Here is a 16462-nt window from a genome sequence, read left to right as displayed (position 1 = left end):
TGTTTACATGAAAATAGCAATATTGGTGTAGTTAGCACGTTGTTATGGATGTATTACTCATGGTTGGATAATATCTACCTGTGGAGTTTAATCCTTATTTCATCCATATGTGTTTGATCCGATTAAGATCAAAATCCAAGCACACATGTGGAGCCAATGAATCGCCCCCTATAAGGAGACGTTTGATGTTTCTTTGGAGAAGCTTTCCTGCTTCGGAGAAGACGGAGATCGCATATCGAAAATCTCTTCCGACTCTTGGCATAGAAAGAGAACAACTGCGACACTTCCCAAAATGTCTTGCGTAAGCTTCACCAGTAAAGTCATTGAAGTCAAGCAGAAATGAATATCAGTAAATATAAAAACAAGATTTATTGCTGAAAACAAACAAACATTCATTGGGCATCAAAAACAAAGGCAGTCGTGACAGATGTGGAAACAAACTGACACTTTCTCTCCAATGATTCATAGCTTTATGTACACTTCGTAAGTTTGAAAACATAAATTATGAAATGTACTTTTGTTTCCACGTTGAAGTTCAGTTTATTATTTATATATGTTATTTTATAAAATAAAGGACAAGACTCGGCATCAAAACTACATAAATCTTTCCAAGTGAGTCCATAGTAACGCTGGGTTCGAGCTACATTAGCTTTCTAAAAATACAATTTGGCTAGGAGCAGTCTTTTACCTGAAATGTATCAAACTAAAGGATCCCTGGTATACATACTGTATTTCACACCATATACATATATAACAAAAGGTTTAATACTGTGCAAACTGCAACTGCTAATAATCCCTTAGGGCCAGCAGAAGGTCCATTCTGCATGTCTGTGTGTACTTGTATTTTACAAAGTCCAAATGTACAATGAAAGCATGATTGGTACCGTGCTGTCTACATATAACACAATGTGTGTGCTCACTGACATGCAAGTATTTGGAACAATTTGTACTTCCTCATTTCAAAAGCCCGAGCACACACAGAATATTCAATAACGATCCCCTTTTGATAAATAATATCATACAAGTTATAACACTTTGGGAGCCAGCTTCCAACCATTTTCTCTGTAATTATTGTATATTCAACATTTTGGTTCACTCAAACACCTGCATTTGTTTGCTGAATGCATTTTTGATAAATAGAGAAATTAAGACAAATGTTACAAATGCACTCGGAAGAGTTTTGTGACACCTAAGAGTCGTGTACAGGTTCAACCCTTTGAGAAAGGAGCTCAAACAGACAGACCCATCTACAGTGTCCATGGTAACATGACAGAAAGGCCCACCTCCCTTCAGGGTAAGGCAGGCGTCTCCTTCTTCCTACTTTCCAATAAAGGAATCCTTCCTGGAAACCGCTGTGGGGTTTTTACCACTTCCCAGGGATGGGTGTGCCACACTCGTACCAGCCTACGTAAGTAACATGTGACTTTCCTCCAATCTCTCCAAAGTGGACGGGCTCCTGTCTCACCGCTCTGTAAAACCCTGGGACAAAGACACAGAAGAGAGTGTAAGAGTCTACGTATTGTAATACTTTAAATGATTGGTTAATGGTGATGGCTATAACTAACATACCTTGTCTGCTTGGTAGCTGGTCAGCAAACATCTGGGTGCCGGTACGTCCGTCCAGGAAGGAGTCCACAAACTGACAATGGTCCTCCCCGTGTCCCGTCTGATCTCCAATGTTGTAGAACTTCCCTAAAGAAAGAATAGAGGGAGAAGGTTCATAATTAGTTTCTAAATAGACCCTACCACATTATCTAAATCCAGGTTATTTTTCCTCTCGAAACTTAATGGGAATGGTTAAAGGAAATCAAAGGAAATCAAAAGGTCAGTTTTTTCCCTTTAACCTTTAGTGCTATTTTATAAATCTAATCCAATATTTCTTTCTATATTATGACATATTATACTATGATTTATTTCTACCGCTTTTTTTACAACTTATTTTGGCATACTTTACTATGACATTTTAATTATATATATTTTTTTAAGTACTATTATTATTTTTAAACATTTTTATTTTCATTTCATTTAATCGTTTATTTAGCAGGGACAATGCACATTAATGAACACTTAAAACAAAAAAATGCAAATAGTGTAAATATGCCGGATTTTAGCTTGGAGCTCATTTCCATCCGGCGTACTTTACTATATTTACACATTTTGTAAAGGATACTACGAGTTTTTATGATTGTTTTTATGACCAAAATGCTTTTTTATGCCATACTATACTATTATTATTTTTTAATAACAAATTATACTTCAACTTCTTTAAAAAAAAAAAGTTATAGTAAACTATATTATGAAAAAAGTCATAAACGGATAGCAGGTTGCCATAACAACTTCAAGAACAAATCAGAATATAGCATGCCATAAAAGGTCATTTAAATAAAGTAGTTGGCATCGTATAGTGGATTGTTGAAAATCATAAAAAGCTTCTTCTTAGTTCTTTAATGTTTCTGTAATTACCAGTGAGAGAGTCACTCATGTAGAGCTTGTATCTCAGCGAGTTGCAGAGCTGGATTCCCACAAACTTCCGGTACCAGGTCCTCTTCACGTACTGCTTTCCATTGCATTCAGAGTAGTCATCAGACTTAAATGGGAACTGAGTCCAGATTGCATCTTTGCCTGTGAAGAAATCATTAGAAGCGGAGTCTGAATATAGTCTACTGTATGAACAGGATTCAAAACAAGTGAAAGTTAAACATTTTAAAAAGCTTTATTTTTGCTGGAACACACTGATAAACTGAGTAAAACGATATTCACCTGAAGCATGTTCGCTCACTCGTGGGTCCGCTGCAAACGTGAGATTAAGTTGCAATGAAAAACGTCATCAAAACAACTTAGAGTAACCACACATTCATAAGATACCTTCAATCATTGAGCAAGACAAACACAGACTTGTATCAGGGCCAATTTGGCACAATATTTGAAATATCCACCCCCAACAGGCTGGGCTCTGATTGCTCGAGGGCAGGAGGCCAATTAGGCAAAGCTTCCCCTCTCAGTGTTGTCATTGGGATCTTAAAGAGGCCCTAATCCTTTTCTGGGTTTTCACTTTCCTGCAGGTTTTTGTTTTGTGCATGTCAATTATTTCTCTAGCCTCCCCCCCCCCCTGCCTGAAACGCCTCCATTTGACCCCTTTGTTTACATCCGTAACATAGTGACATCGCTAACACTCACGCTTCTATTGGCTAGAGCTCCAACAATGATAGGCTAAGGGGCGGGACATCTCTAAGCGGTTGACCAATCACAACAGAGCCGGTCAGCTAACCAATCAGAGCAGACCGGGCTCTGGTTTCAGACAGAGGGTGAAAAGAGGTGCTGCAGTATGAGAAAAATAAAGAGCTTTTTGAACATTAAAGCATGTTAACGTCCCATTAGAGGCACAAATACAAATATGAACCTGAAAAGGAGCATAATATGGCCCCTTTAAGGTGTGATTCTGATTTGAACAGGGTTACCTTACTAATGTTGTAAGGGTTATTAATAAAGTAATAAATAAAATATGAACCTGAAAATGTTCATAATGTTCTATAAAAACACAACATTTGATCAACAAGGCTCGAATTCAGCCTTTTTACCCAGGGGATGATATGCCTCTGTTAGAAATGAGACTCAGAAGACATCTGGTGAGCTGACAAACCCCTTGAGTCCTAATCAGTCAGACCCCAGTGCCATGTTGAAATCATTACACTAACCACTGCTTAATAGCCCACCTTCTGAGAATTAAAGCAATGCTAACAACAGCCTGATCATTAGAAGTGTATACAGTGGGATTAACATGCAACTAATTAGTGTCATCTGTCAGAGCAAACACATTCAGGTTTATCAGGAATTTCCTCTGTTAGGACTTTGGTTTATTTAAATTACATGGTTTGTGAAACTTGCCTGATTCTGTGCTAAACGTCACAGGATCACTGGAGGGTCCGGCTCCCAGCTCATTCTTTGGTGTTACTGTGAATTCATAACTGACACAAAATAGAACAGAAAAAGTGAATAAAAAGGTGTTATACAAACTTTGAGGAGTTATTCATCGTAAACCCTCCCAACCACACACACACACACACACACACACACACACACACACACACACACACACACACACACACACACACACACACACACACACACACACACACACACACACACACACACACACACACACACACACACACACACACACACACACACACACACACACACACACACACACACACACACACACACACACACACACACACACACACACACACACACACACACACACACACGGATCTGATGGCTATTCCATGTGCTGCATTCAGATGTCCTGGCAGTAGTCGGGCCAGCAGAACCCAGCCCAGGGCCGGGTTCTGTTGAGTTTTGAGACTCCAGATGCGCGGAGATTTAATTAAAAACAGTCTGAACCTTTCCACCCAGATTTTGTGTCGCAGCAAGACGTACAAGTAAATCAGAACATACCTTTATAAGTAGCACACCAATATCCTGTCACTGCCATTCAATACTCCTCTCTTTATGAGATCTACAGTGAACCCTACTAATGTAATCAGCCAGCAAGCACTTCAAGCAGGAGCCCCGTGGAGTTATTTAAAAGAACAATGTCATATAAACTCTTAGTCTTACTCTACTTACATAATGAATGCATTGCCTTCAATAACTCTTCATAAAACAATTGCAAAGTCCACTTTTCTTTACATTTTGAAACATGCACATTCAAGATTACTTGCAGAAGACGTCTTCACTGCCTTTTCTTGACATGTTACCATCAACTGGTGAAAAGTGGAAGAGTGGGACACTATTGACATCTGTACGAAGACCCACTCAAAGACAAGCTGCTCTTTACTACTAGAGGTGACAGAAAACCAACCTCCAGAGAGTACCTTCAAGCAAGGTTTATATGGACAACCCTTATTGTAATGTAAACATGGTTAGTTGTTCCTAAACTATACATAGTAAAATACCTGAACAATGGAACCATTAAAGGGAAAATATGGATGGTAGGGTGTTTGTCTGGCATAATATGGTACATATACATACCTGCTCTCTGGTTTGAGATTCTCCACGGCTGTGTGTGTCTGGTTGGTCGTCAGGACGGACACCTCCTCTCCATTTGGTCCTTTAGTGGTGGATACAACCTCATACTCTGAGAAAGAAAGCAGGAATCTTTTAACAGGTACACATTCTACACATTAAACGCATTGCAAGTTCACATTTCAAAAGGTAAAATAAATTAATGTTGAGATATTTTTGATGAGAGTGGTGTAAGAAGGATATGATATTTTGAGTTCATTTTGGGGAAAGGCCTCCGAAGCAATCACAACATAATGAACCTGTAAAGGTTTTTTAGTAGGATGAACACCACCAAAGGAAACTCAAACACTGTCGGTATAAATGTGTTATTGTTAATCTATAAAAATTATAATAACCATAAGTGTCAACCTAGTTAAAACCATTATTTAAAACCTTTCAATCCTATCCGCCAGTTACATCCATACACCATCATGAATGAGGACACAGCTTGATTGAGTTGAGATGGAGTTATTTTCCATTCAGTGCTCATTTCCAAAACAAATCTTCCAGCCAAGTCAAAGAGGGTCCAAGCACATTGGTTCAATTCTGACCTGAACGCTCACCGACCCAAAGTGTCTATGAAGCCACTAGCTTTGCTGAATACGGGCAGTTCCATCCCATATCTTTGAAAATGTCAACTTTACGTTTGTATCTACTGTACCTCTGGTTTCATTATCAGTTTTCTGCCAGTCAAGAATGACGAAGGACGGGCAGCCCTCCACAGTGACCACAGTGAGGTTGGTGGGGGGGACGCGGGGAGGACCAGTCACATTCTGATCCCCACCCTCCTCATCAGCGAAGAAACTGAGGGAGGAGGTGATGGAGCACGGCTCGTCTGGCTTCTTATCCGTCTTGTAGATCACATGGGGACCTATAGATAGATAGTTAGAAAAATAATGTATGCATGTTACCTGTTCCACTCTTTAGGTTGACATGTATTAGTACTGAGTGAGAGGATTTCAAAGATTAAGCTTTTTAAAACCACAGGGGAGACGTAAAACAACAAGATGGATGCTCACCTACAAAGCGCGTCTTGCCCATGATGTCTACGTCTGACACAGGAGAATGGCTGAATACGGAGGAGTTGTCATTTATGTCAAAACGGCTTGCTGAAAAGGAAACAGGAGAGAGGGGTTGGGGATTGTTTGATGTGCCAGCAGTCCCTGGTTTGGCAGCTCTGGTCCAGGTCAGCCGCCGGCCAGCCCAGCACCTGCTCTTTGTCTGCCTCTTGATATTCAAAACGTTTTAATTTCTTTCTTTTTTTTTACCTTACTACAGTACGATACACACCTGCAATCAAGATGATTATTATCACATGCATGCATTCACTCAAAGTCATATCACTTTTTCAATCATAGAGGAAGTCGATTTGTTCATACAGCTACGAAAGCTTTTATGAAATTGAGACATATCATTCCTCTAAGATGCATTGAGTGTTTTGTTTCTCGTACTGTTTAGTGCCGGGGCCGAGCTGGTCATTTGCTGCTGTCTGCGCTCTTGCTTGGGCTTGGCTGTGACCAGAGGAAATGGCTTCAAGATGGATACCTTGCCTCCTTGTTTCAAATCCATGGGTTTATCTGAGGATAGGGAGCAGCAGGAGAAGGAGAAGCGATCAGTTCTTCACACTCATCCTCTGACTCATAGTAACACACAGTTGTGATCCATCTGCTCTGGCCATCTTCACCGAGCAACCCAGTGGCCTTTTCCTGGCGTCTGAGGATCAGAGATTGCTTGTTGTGTAATCTCTCTTGTGCACATTAAAGGGGAAAAAGGTCTGCCAGAATACATCTGCGAAAGACAAAGATGCCCAGATGCTCAGGACCATGCACACAGAGGCCTTGTGTATATCAGTGCACTTGTGTGAAGACAGAGAGATATAAACAAGTGATAAAGATGAGATGAAATGTTAAGAGGAATGCTGTTTTGTTCATTAGTAAACCCTACAAGCCATTTTTTGAAGTTGTAAGCACTTTTATAATTGCAGAAGACAGCCTGAGCCAGTGGTTCTCAAACTATAACGATGGGCGTGGAGGCCTCGCAGCGAGACTTACTTGACCTTGTGGAAAAATGTGCAGTGGAACTAAAGTTGAATAAATTGGATTCATGTGTGACTAATAAACAAACAAGAATGCTTTCACGCTAGTTGGGCTATAAAGGGTGTAGAGAGCATTGTTCAAAACAACAAAACATGTACAATTATGGTTGGACAGATTTTTAGAAAGGAAGAAAGGGAAAATAATTGATGCTCATTGACCTATCATGTCAAAAGAAGTCAAATCATCACAAAAATATGTATTTAAATTCAGGCTCACTGTCAATGTAGCAAGTCTTTTGTCTTTTATGTGTTCAGCCTCTGGCAGTTTGGATGAAGTTTAGAGGAAACGTTTATTCTCTTTCTTGTAAATAAATAAATATATAGTCAGTTTAAACAGACAGCCTTAAGACTGGAAACAGCCTGGCTCTGTCCAAATGTAACACAATCATTCTACCAGCACAATAAAGCTAACAGGTTATTTCACATTTAATCCGCATAATAAGGTGTGAAAAACTACACATTTTCAGAATGATCGTTACAAATTCAATTGCTTTTGAGAGGGCCTGGATTCATGATACAACTGAATGATGACATGAAGGAAAAGTTTGACAACCACTGGCTTAAGAAGCAGAAGTTAAGCCTTCCCCTTGCTGTTGTGTGCATGATGACAGTATACAGGACAAGGTGCAGCAGGGTTGGGTGCAGCATCACTGTTGCCCTCACCATTGTCACTAGGTTTCCCCACCAGGTTGGGTTTCTTGTTGAAAGGGATAGGACGCAGGACTGTAGGGACTTGTGGGGAAAACAAAAGTCCATTTTAGATTAGGAATCAAATAAAAACAGAACAGGTGTTGGGCCCTGAAGAAGAGATACAAAACTGTAAACAAGATGGTTATTTTAATAGTGCAACAACGATGAAAGAATGTGAAGTTTATAGATTCAGAAAGAGAGAGACATTAAGTAGGTCAGAGGACTGCAGTAATACTGTGTGCTGAAAAATGAGTGTGCAAACATATGACATAATATACAAGCAACAATAAAGCACATAAAAGCCAAGCAGATTGCATGTAAAACGCTGAAAAGTCACGTTGCAGCCACATTTGACTAATGAAAAACATGTCCGTATTTAATAACTGAACAAAAGTCTTCAGAAGAATAACTGAGGAATTTAAAGATCCTTAGTGAATCCTAAACAGGAAAGTGAGGTAGCAGGTTCAACAACTTTGGACTCCCTTGTGTGAAAAATTATTTCAGATCAGATGCTGTTTGACCATCACATTTTCCACGAAATCCCTGCACCATGGAGAACACAATAAAATAAAGATTGCGCCAAGCTATGAGACGAAGACCAGATCAGTTGAACTGCTTTAATGAACCTGAGGAATACACTCTCTTGGCTGAACTGGATAAGTAATCACAAGGAGGCTTTGTAATGAAAACACCTTAGCTACGAAGTGTACATCTCAGATATCTTAACACTACGGCTGTAAAATGATTGAACGTTGTTAAACGAGAATAAGCCTCCCTGAACACTTGGTTTGATATCTTAGAAGTGTTGGTTAAGCTCCAGGAGGTTTGACACAAGTTGATCTCATTACAGGCTTCACATCCGATGTTGCTAAGAGATAATCCATTTCAACCGTTTCATTTCCAGAGAATCAACTCCCTTCGCCATTTGTCATTCTCTTATCTCAGAGATTCATTGCTAGTCAACAAGACTCTGTAATTGTCCAATTGTTAAGGCCAAAAACCTTAAAAACATTTATCTTGGCTTCGTTTTCCTCGGCATAAATCAGTGATCTCTGGCATCTACTCCCAAGAGAGAAGAGGTGAGGCTATCAAGACGAACTGTAACAACATCTGCCAACAAGTCTCACTGATTAACCGAAAATACATTCATGGGGGCCTCTGACTCACACATGGTATATCTGACAACTAATGGCAAACATATGCTCATACAGAAAGTCACACTATATGGTATTGCAATCATTTAAATGCCAGTCTCAAGATAAACAAAATAAAAAGACGGGGGTACGCGAAGAGAAGGACTGACAGCTCCGAAGATGTGATGTCATGGACAAGAAATGAGAACAAGGCCAACGTGATGTAATGTGATAAGACGTGATGTCAACACTATACATGTCAACAATGTGTCTACATCAATATATAACGATCTGGTCGGTGTTTCTACAGCGTGTGTGTTTGGTTTGCTGTCCTACAGTAAACCCCTGAAACAGCAGGCAGACTCTCTGAAGTGCCAAGCGCCTCAGACTCAGTTTTGTGAGGTAAAACAGAAGCAGTGGTGTGAGCGCTGGTTTCTCTCAGATAACTTCATCTTCAGGGCAGGAATGTGAAAATAGATGCAATCATAACACAAGGATTTACGTTCAATCCAGAAAAATATTCCCACTGAAACACATACCAGTGTCTCACATCCCTGTGGTTTGTTGCTTTTGCAACAAATGCTCAGATTTTATGGAGGGGATTCATGGATGGACACCGTCCATTACATACCTGGAGTCCACAATAAGCAGAGCTTTGAAAGAAATTCAAGTTGAAATGCCAATGTGAAACTGAGCTCCATAACCCTGTCAAGGACACGCTAATCAATCTATCGTTTGAGTAAAATAAAAAGTTAGGAAGTGCTGAGAAAAATATCAAGTGTTGTAAGTAATTTACTGCATGGGCAGAAGAAGGTGAACAATGTGTAGGTTGCATCTCTATTTAGAAAGGTAGAAACTAGGAGCTTTATGTTTAAATGCTTGTGCAGTGTGGCAAGCAACATTATTTTCTGTAGAGCTGCTTCCAGAGAGCCATGTGACTTCTTGAAGAACTCTGAAACTGTCAACGTTTCCAGAAATAACACACACCAGCTGGGACATGGGACTGAAGCACAACCCCTTTTCACAACTCCAAATTACAAGGAGTGGGTGAAGCATCACCATTAATACATGTGGTCCAGACATGGTTTGCATTTGTACTTGAGATGGATTCAATTACTCTAATTAACTGAGCCTGCCTGGCAGGAATGGAAACAATGTGATTGACCCAAAAAAAAGGACAAACCACAATCACCTTTCACAACAAGCAGGCTAAAGCTATTCTCAAACAAATTCAGACCGGTTCCTGATTACAGGTCCATATGTGCAGTAGACTAAACAATGTGGAAAGGTATATGCCAAAGGTATATGCCAAAATGTGTTAAGGCTTCAGTCTCAGTCAAGTTAAAGCTACTGGGACAATCGGACAACACAGATCGCAACCAGACACAAAACGTCACGCTGACAGACAAATGAAAATCACAAAGCATGAATGGATTGTGACAAAAGCGCAGATCGGTGTGACTGCTTGGGACGGGACATAGCAGTGCCTCTTAGGTTAGTGAGTGAGGAACGCTGAGAGGTGATTATCTCGGTTTGTCTTTACCAGTTTTCTCTTTGGGCCACACCACATGTTTAGGATAAGCAATTCCCCTATGACGCGCCCCACCGGTTGCTAGAGGGAGAAAAAGGTTAGTTTTAAAATGTTGTGTGGCACTGAGACAAATAAATACTAAATAGGAAGAAAGTCAGAAGGAAAAATGCCTTTCTTATCATCCATTTTCTTACTTGTGTGAGTGAAAATGATATTAGATATGTGTGAGTGTCTTCAACCTGGTTTTACAGATGTTCTGGATATACAAATAGAATTGCCACGACTAAAAATCATTAATTTTATCCGTTGACAGTTCTCACTTTATTCTTCTATTGCTCTTTGGGGAGATAGGGAATGTGTTTGAGAAAGGAAGAGATACAGAAAGAGTGAAAGGAAATATAAGAGACTGGCTGTGGCAGCTGCGCTGTCTGCACAATGCTTGGCTTGGCATGGTGGGTATAAAATGTGGTGTGTCCTGGCCAGAGCTGTGGCCAGATTTCCCAACCGGCCAGCAAGAGGGACTGTAAATCATGTTAACGATCCTGACCCTAGAGACACACAGTGCTGCTCTTGGTAAAACTGTGAAATACACACATCGAACACATGTGGCAGAGCGTGGAGAAGAACATATGGACCATGAGAGAAGGTCAGGTAAAAGATGATGCTATGTCTATCAAGTGCTTAATCACGTGCCATGAGTTTTGTATGCCTTATTTTGTAAATGCATAGTTGCAAAGGAGAGTGTAAGAGAGTGCTGACAGGAGAGGATAACCTGAGGTTGCTACTTGGGAAGAGGGAAAAAAGAAAGGGGAAGTGAGTACTCCATTACCCCCAGGTGTGCTGGAGCTGTGAGAGGAGGATGTCTTGGACGGAGTAAATGGCCTTCCACTAATACGAGGGGTTTGAGGAGGAACCCGGGTGCGTGTGGTGTTTCTTCCTGCTTGGGGAACAGATGAGCTAATGGGAGAACGAGGAACTGCAACAATGGACGGCTTGAGGACTCCAGTACCTAGATGAGCAGAAAAGCAATTTGGGAGGTTAGGGATGATTCCACTTGCAACAGCTTGAGCGCTTTACCTGGATGGAATAAATGAGAGTGAAAGAGACTGTAGAAGAGTGGACAATGGATGAAATGAAAGAGAAGGCATAGATGAGATCGAAAAGCCAGGCAAACTGCTTGGTTGTGAATGGGGCAGGAGTGAGGTGAGGGTGCTAGGCTGAAAATGGAGGTACACATTCAGGCTGGGGTAATGACGTGGTGGGGTGTGTAGGGTGGTAGGATGGAGATGAAGATGGGAATGCAGTTATATCATCCAATGGTTTGAGGTATAACTGAAAGCATTGGGTTCCACGTGACTTGACGAAAGCAGAGATGGTAATGGGACAAACTTTGCACGGCGTTTACCCTGATTGTAACTACCAGCATTCTCTGTAGCCAGGGCAGGTCTTGGCAGAGGCTTGCCCTCTTCTGGTGGACTAGGAGCTGTATGGAAGAAAACTCACTATTTATCTAAGAAAATACCAAATATATTTTTGATTTTTAAAGGGGGCATAATGGAGGTAATGGATTAGGAGAATATAGTTGGTTTAAAATAGGGTATTTGTTCCGATCAGGATATCCATGAAGAGAAAACGCTTTTGTGTAGTCTGACAAAGCTGAACTCTGACTGGAGGACCAATTAAAATGGCAGGTTTATATGTACTCTCATTTTGGTTTACCAAAGGAGAAAATCATGGTTAAGAGGAGTCCAACATTTCTAGATTGTTTGGTGGAGGATATATTTGAAGAAGCTCATCACCTACAAATGTAGAGAATTGACCATATCTATCAACATTTGAATCCTTATGCCCCCTTTAAAATGTTATTTTAGAAAAGGTCTTAAAACTTGATTGTGTGGATTAATGATGGCAAAAAAAAGGGTCTTTACCCGTAGAGACTGCCTGCCTTGGGGTGACCTTGGTGGGATCAGAGTAGGTCCTGGTCTGAAAAGGAATCCCAGGTTGAGGTTGTGGCTTGGGTGGAGAGGGCTTTGGTTGGGCCTGGATCTTTTTTGGAGGTTGTGCTTGGGACCTTGGCTGAGTCTCACGGGGAGGTTCTTGTCGGTTTCCTGTTCGGGGCTTTTTTTTTTTAGGTGATGGTTGGGGCTTGGGTTGACCCTTTGGTCGAGTCTGTGATTTGGGATTGGATTGTACAAAAATGGTCTTTGGTTTAGTTGTTGGTTTGGCCTCAGTCAGAGGTTCTTGTCGGTTTCCTGTTCTGGGCTTTTTTTCAAGCTTTTTTCTTTTTATTTTAGGTGATGGTTGGGGCTTGGGTTGACCCTTTGGTCGAGTCTGTGATTTGGGATTGGATTGTACAAAAATGGTCGTTGGTTTAGTTGTTGGTTTGGCCTCAGTCTGCTGCTTTGTGGTTAGTTGAGGTTCAGGGTTAGTTTTGATTACAGGTTGTGTTTGTGGTTGAGGATGTGCCACAGGTGTGGGCTGGGGAAGTGTGAGAACTTGAGGCTGGGTTTGGCTCTTTTCCTGGGGTTGTGTTTGAGGTTGGGCCTGGAGTTTGGGCTGCAGTGTTGGTTTAGGTTGTGGTTCAACCTGAAGATGTGGTGTGGTTTGAGGCTGTGATTGGGGATGCTGCTTTGGCCAAGATTCCGACTGAGGTTGTGTTTGGATTTTTGGCTGGTATGTTGATTGGGGTGGTGGTTGTGGTTGTGGTTGTGGTTGTGGTTGTGGTTGGTTCTGGAGGAAGGGCAGGGATGTTTGTTTGGGTTGTGGTTGAGGCTCAGCTTTCACCCATGGCTTTAGTTGAGGGATTTGGGTTTGGGGATATGGTTTTGGTTGTGGCTGATACTGTGGATGGAGCTGGGGTTTTGGTGGGGGTTGTGCATGAGGTTGGGATTGGGGTCTCTGTTGTGGTTGTTGGCTGTTGTGCTCTACGTGCTTATTTATATTTTTCTGGAGGGCTGTTACAGCTGCAACGGTGGTTGTAATATGTGGTGGAGGATGGGGCTTGGGAGGTAAAGGGGCCTCCATGAAGGGAGGCAAGACAGATCTGGAAAGGTCTCTTCCTCCTAGATTTTGTAAGAAAGAGAAAATATGGCCATGAAGCCACAATACTGTGCTGTAAAATATAATTTCAAAATATTTTATATTCTGACACAATGAAATAAAAAATAAATTAGATTTTACTGTCTAGAAAATTATGAAAGCAAGACATAAAGACGTTTCGGGAACAGCTGACATTTAGATCAGCAGAAGTACCAACAGCTACTGGCCTGAGAACTCACAGAGCTTATCTTGGACTTAGGTACAGGTTACACAATAACTTCTACCTGGCACATGTCTTGTGGAATTTCAAAGGCAAAGAGACCATATGAGGTATTCGCAAATTAACAACCGTGTTACTACCTACAGGCCTAGCTAGCAGGGCCAGGACGCCTGTGAGCAATGGCCATCCAAATCCATTGGCTGTGGTCTAAGACACATGAGGTTTTAATAGTCGCTGAGTGATTGCTTGCTGAGGGATTTTGATGGACCAGTCTAAATTGATTGTTCAATCTGATCAGATGTTCACCTCAGGGATAGAGAATAACGGGGAAAAAGAGAAGAATTCAGAAAATGTGAGAGAAAGAGAGAAAAACAATTGGAAAGCAAAGAAACCAATAGATAACATGAGATGCTAGGTCTGTAGTGCCTCTACTCAACTTTATGACCATGTAATGCTTTTGGAGTTGTTGGCAAATGTACTGGGATTAACCAACCAACCAAGAACAGCCAAATGATTCTTTCCTGTCTGTAATTGCTAAAAATAAATGGAAACTATAACCATGTCTAAATACTGACTGGTTCCTCTAAATCAGGGGTCGGCAACCTTTTTGATATGAAGTGCCATTCTAAAAACATTTTTTTATCAGCGTGCCGACGATCGTGAATTATCAAGGGGGGGGGGGGGGGGGGGGGTTGAAGAGCTCGACGAAAACACTCGTGAAAAGTGATGTTTAAAACTCAGTTAATGGGGCTCATTCACTGGCGCTTCCACAAACAACAACCAAGATAATTGTTACATTCAAATGAAGTAGCCTACATTATTCAAGTTTACATTAACTTTGGATAATAACACGGGAGAAATTAGCGGAAGCGCTCTCTTTTCCTCTCTCCCCCTCTCTCCCCCTCTATCTCTCTCCTGACAGCCTGTCAGTATCTCATGCAGCTCACTGATCCAGTAATGAGTGACAGTGAAGAATACATATATTTATAACTAGTTCCAAAGGTAGATAAAATAGCTAAGTGTGTTAGGTCTAACTCTTGTGTGTGTTGCTCCGCTCACCGGTCCGTCACAGCGGGTGGAGCTGCAGGATTTCTGCTTCACACACGTTGCACCGCTATTTTATTGTCATTTTCGGACACCTTAAAATACTGCCAGACTGGTGAAGCGATTTTGGCGAGCTTGTTTTGCCGCACACAGAGAAAAGTGTCATGTATGTTACGTCTCGCGATCGGCCTTTTTAGAGAGCACCGATCGATCGGCAGAGTGAGTATCGGCCGATATCGATCGCCACGCAAAAACTGCGGCATTTTTACAGCTCCTTAATGCAATTTGTGAAGTGCTTTCCTCTGTGGTGAAACTATCAGCACTGCATTACGGAGGAAAGCGGCAGAAAGTCGCCTGGAGTTAAAGAGAGTGGGGCTGCGTTGCGTGCATGGCTTCCTTCTGCAGGTAACGGGGAGACGCGCTCTGGCGGCGGTCTCGTTCAGGATCCGAAAATAAAATAAATATTTTGTACACTTATTCCACTTATTCCTAGTGTGCCACTGGTTACGGTGCCGCATGCCATTGGTGGCACGCGTGCCAGGGGTTGCCGACCCCTGCTCTAAATTAACCAATGAATGCTACATTGACAAACTGATTGGTGCAAAATTAATTATGGAATAATGAGGGTTGCATCCTTCATTTATCCTTTTTCAAATTCAGGCTGCATATAAAAGGAGCTTTTGTAATCAAACTGGTGTATTTGGTCATATTTAGATGTATGCAGGCCCTGAATTTAAATGAGCTCTATTTAAGATCTTTATTCAATAAGAACTAGGATTTACAGTAGATTAAACATAATACAAGATAAGTAGAAAAGGACATAGTATGACAGTGTAACACAAGAAAAAGAGAAAGGTTCAATTCTGCTCGAGTTCCTGTGGGAGAGAGAGTATTTCTGGTGCATGCAGTTACGTCATGCAGACTTCACATCACCTGCACTGCATTGAAAGCAAAAGCCTTAGGTTATTTATAATTTCATATTAACTTACATAATGGTAAAGATATAAGAAACAGAGAGAATAAGGAAGTGATCTGATGCGCATGGTTTGGGTTCTGAGATCAAATCGGGTTGTTTATATTGTTTAAATCAGTGACTGTAACAATTGAACCTATAAACCATTATTGGGAATTCCTGCAAGCTTTGTTGTTTTGCTAAAATGCCATGCAGCCAAGGCCACCTACCTTACACTCTTGGCAACTCAACCAGCTGACTCCATCGGTTTCCATGGGGGGGCTTTAGCTGTACTGTACTCACTCAGAGCATGCTACCCTTACTCATGCAGCTCAAACAAAGGACATCGTTTAGCATTATCAGCCTCCCAATTTCAGTCCGCCAAGTCTATGACTGCATACAGCCTAAATGAGAGCTTCAAGCTTTTTTTAAATGAACCATGATTCACAGTTTACCGATTGGCTTTTTGGTGACAACAGGCAGTGTGGGTCCAGGGGTCGACAGAGATTCCTTTTTAGTAGTTGTGGTGGGAGCTGAGAAATATAGTTTACGTTAGTGGACCTGTGAGAAAAGTTGTAACTTTATGTTCTGCAGAATATAAATAAAACTGGTGCATATTCATTAAACAATAAGCAGGATAGTGAGGGAGAAGTAAGGTTGAATGGTCAGACGTAAGGTCAAGAGTGTTTTT

The 16462-nt window shown here is 41.3% G+C and overlaps 1 protein-coding gene across 5 annotated transcripts in view; it reads right to left on the bottom strand.

The window, feature by feature from the left end:
* Positions 1 to 344: 344 nt before the first annotated feature.
* Positions 345 to 16462, bottom strand: part of LOC117481052 (target of Nesh-SH3) — a 28234-nt gene continuing 12116 nt past the window's right edge. The window contains exons 9-23 of one of the 5 annotated variants that reach the window (XM_034128524.1): positions 16227 to 16304; positions 12445 to 13578; positions 11922 to 11999; positions 11346 to 11525; positions 10529 to 10597; positions 7826 to 7894; positions 6519 to 6644; positions 6087 to 6176; positions 5729 to 5938; positions 5035 to 5140; positions 3886 to 3965; positions 2761 to 2790; positions 2464 to 2622; positions 1570 to 1692; positions 345 to 1479 (exon numbers count right to left, since the gene is read on the bottom strand). In XM_034128524.1, coding sequence (XP_033984415.1) covers positions 1364 to 1479; positions 1570 to 1692; positions 2464 to 2622; positions 2761 to 2790; positions 3886 to 3965; positions 5035 to 5140; positions 5729 to 5938; positions 6087 to 6176; positions 6519 to 6644; positions 7826 to 7894; positions 10529 to 10597; positions 11346 to 11525; positions 11922 to 11999; positions 12445 to 13578; positions 16227 to 16304 — 2648 coding nt within the window. In that variant the 3' untranslated portion in view covers positions 345 to 1363. The remainder of the gene's footprint in view (positions 1480 to 1569; positions 1693 to 2463; positions 2623 to 2760; positions 2791 to 3885; positions 3966 to 5034; positions 5141 to 5728; positions 5939 to 6086; positions 6177 to 6518; positions 6645 to 7825; positions 7895 to 10528; positions 10598 to 11345; positions 11526 to 11921; positions 12000 to 12444; positions 13579 to 16226; positions 16305 to 16462) is intronic. The other 4 variants (XM_034128525.1, XM_034128527.1, XM_034128528.1 and 1 more) reach the window with 4 other exon arrangements.

The sequence above is a fragment of the Trematomus bernacchii genome, unplaced genomic scaffold, assembly GCF_902827165.1.
Source record: "Trematomus bernacchii unplaced genomic scaffold, fTreBer1.1, whole genome shotgun sequence".
In the NCBI taxonomy this organism is placed as follows: Eukaryota; Metazoa; Chordata; class Actinopteri; order Perciformes; family Nototheniidae; genus Trematomus; species Trematomus bernacchii.
Note: the sequence above shows the minus strand (reverse complement) of the source record. Positions and strands in the feature narration are given on the sequence as shown.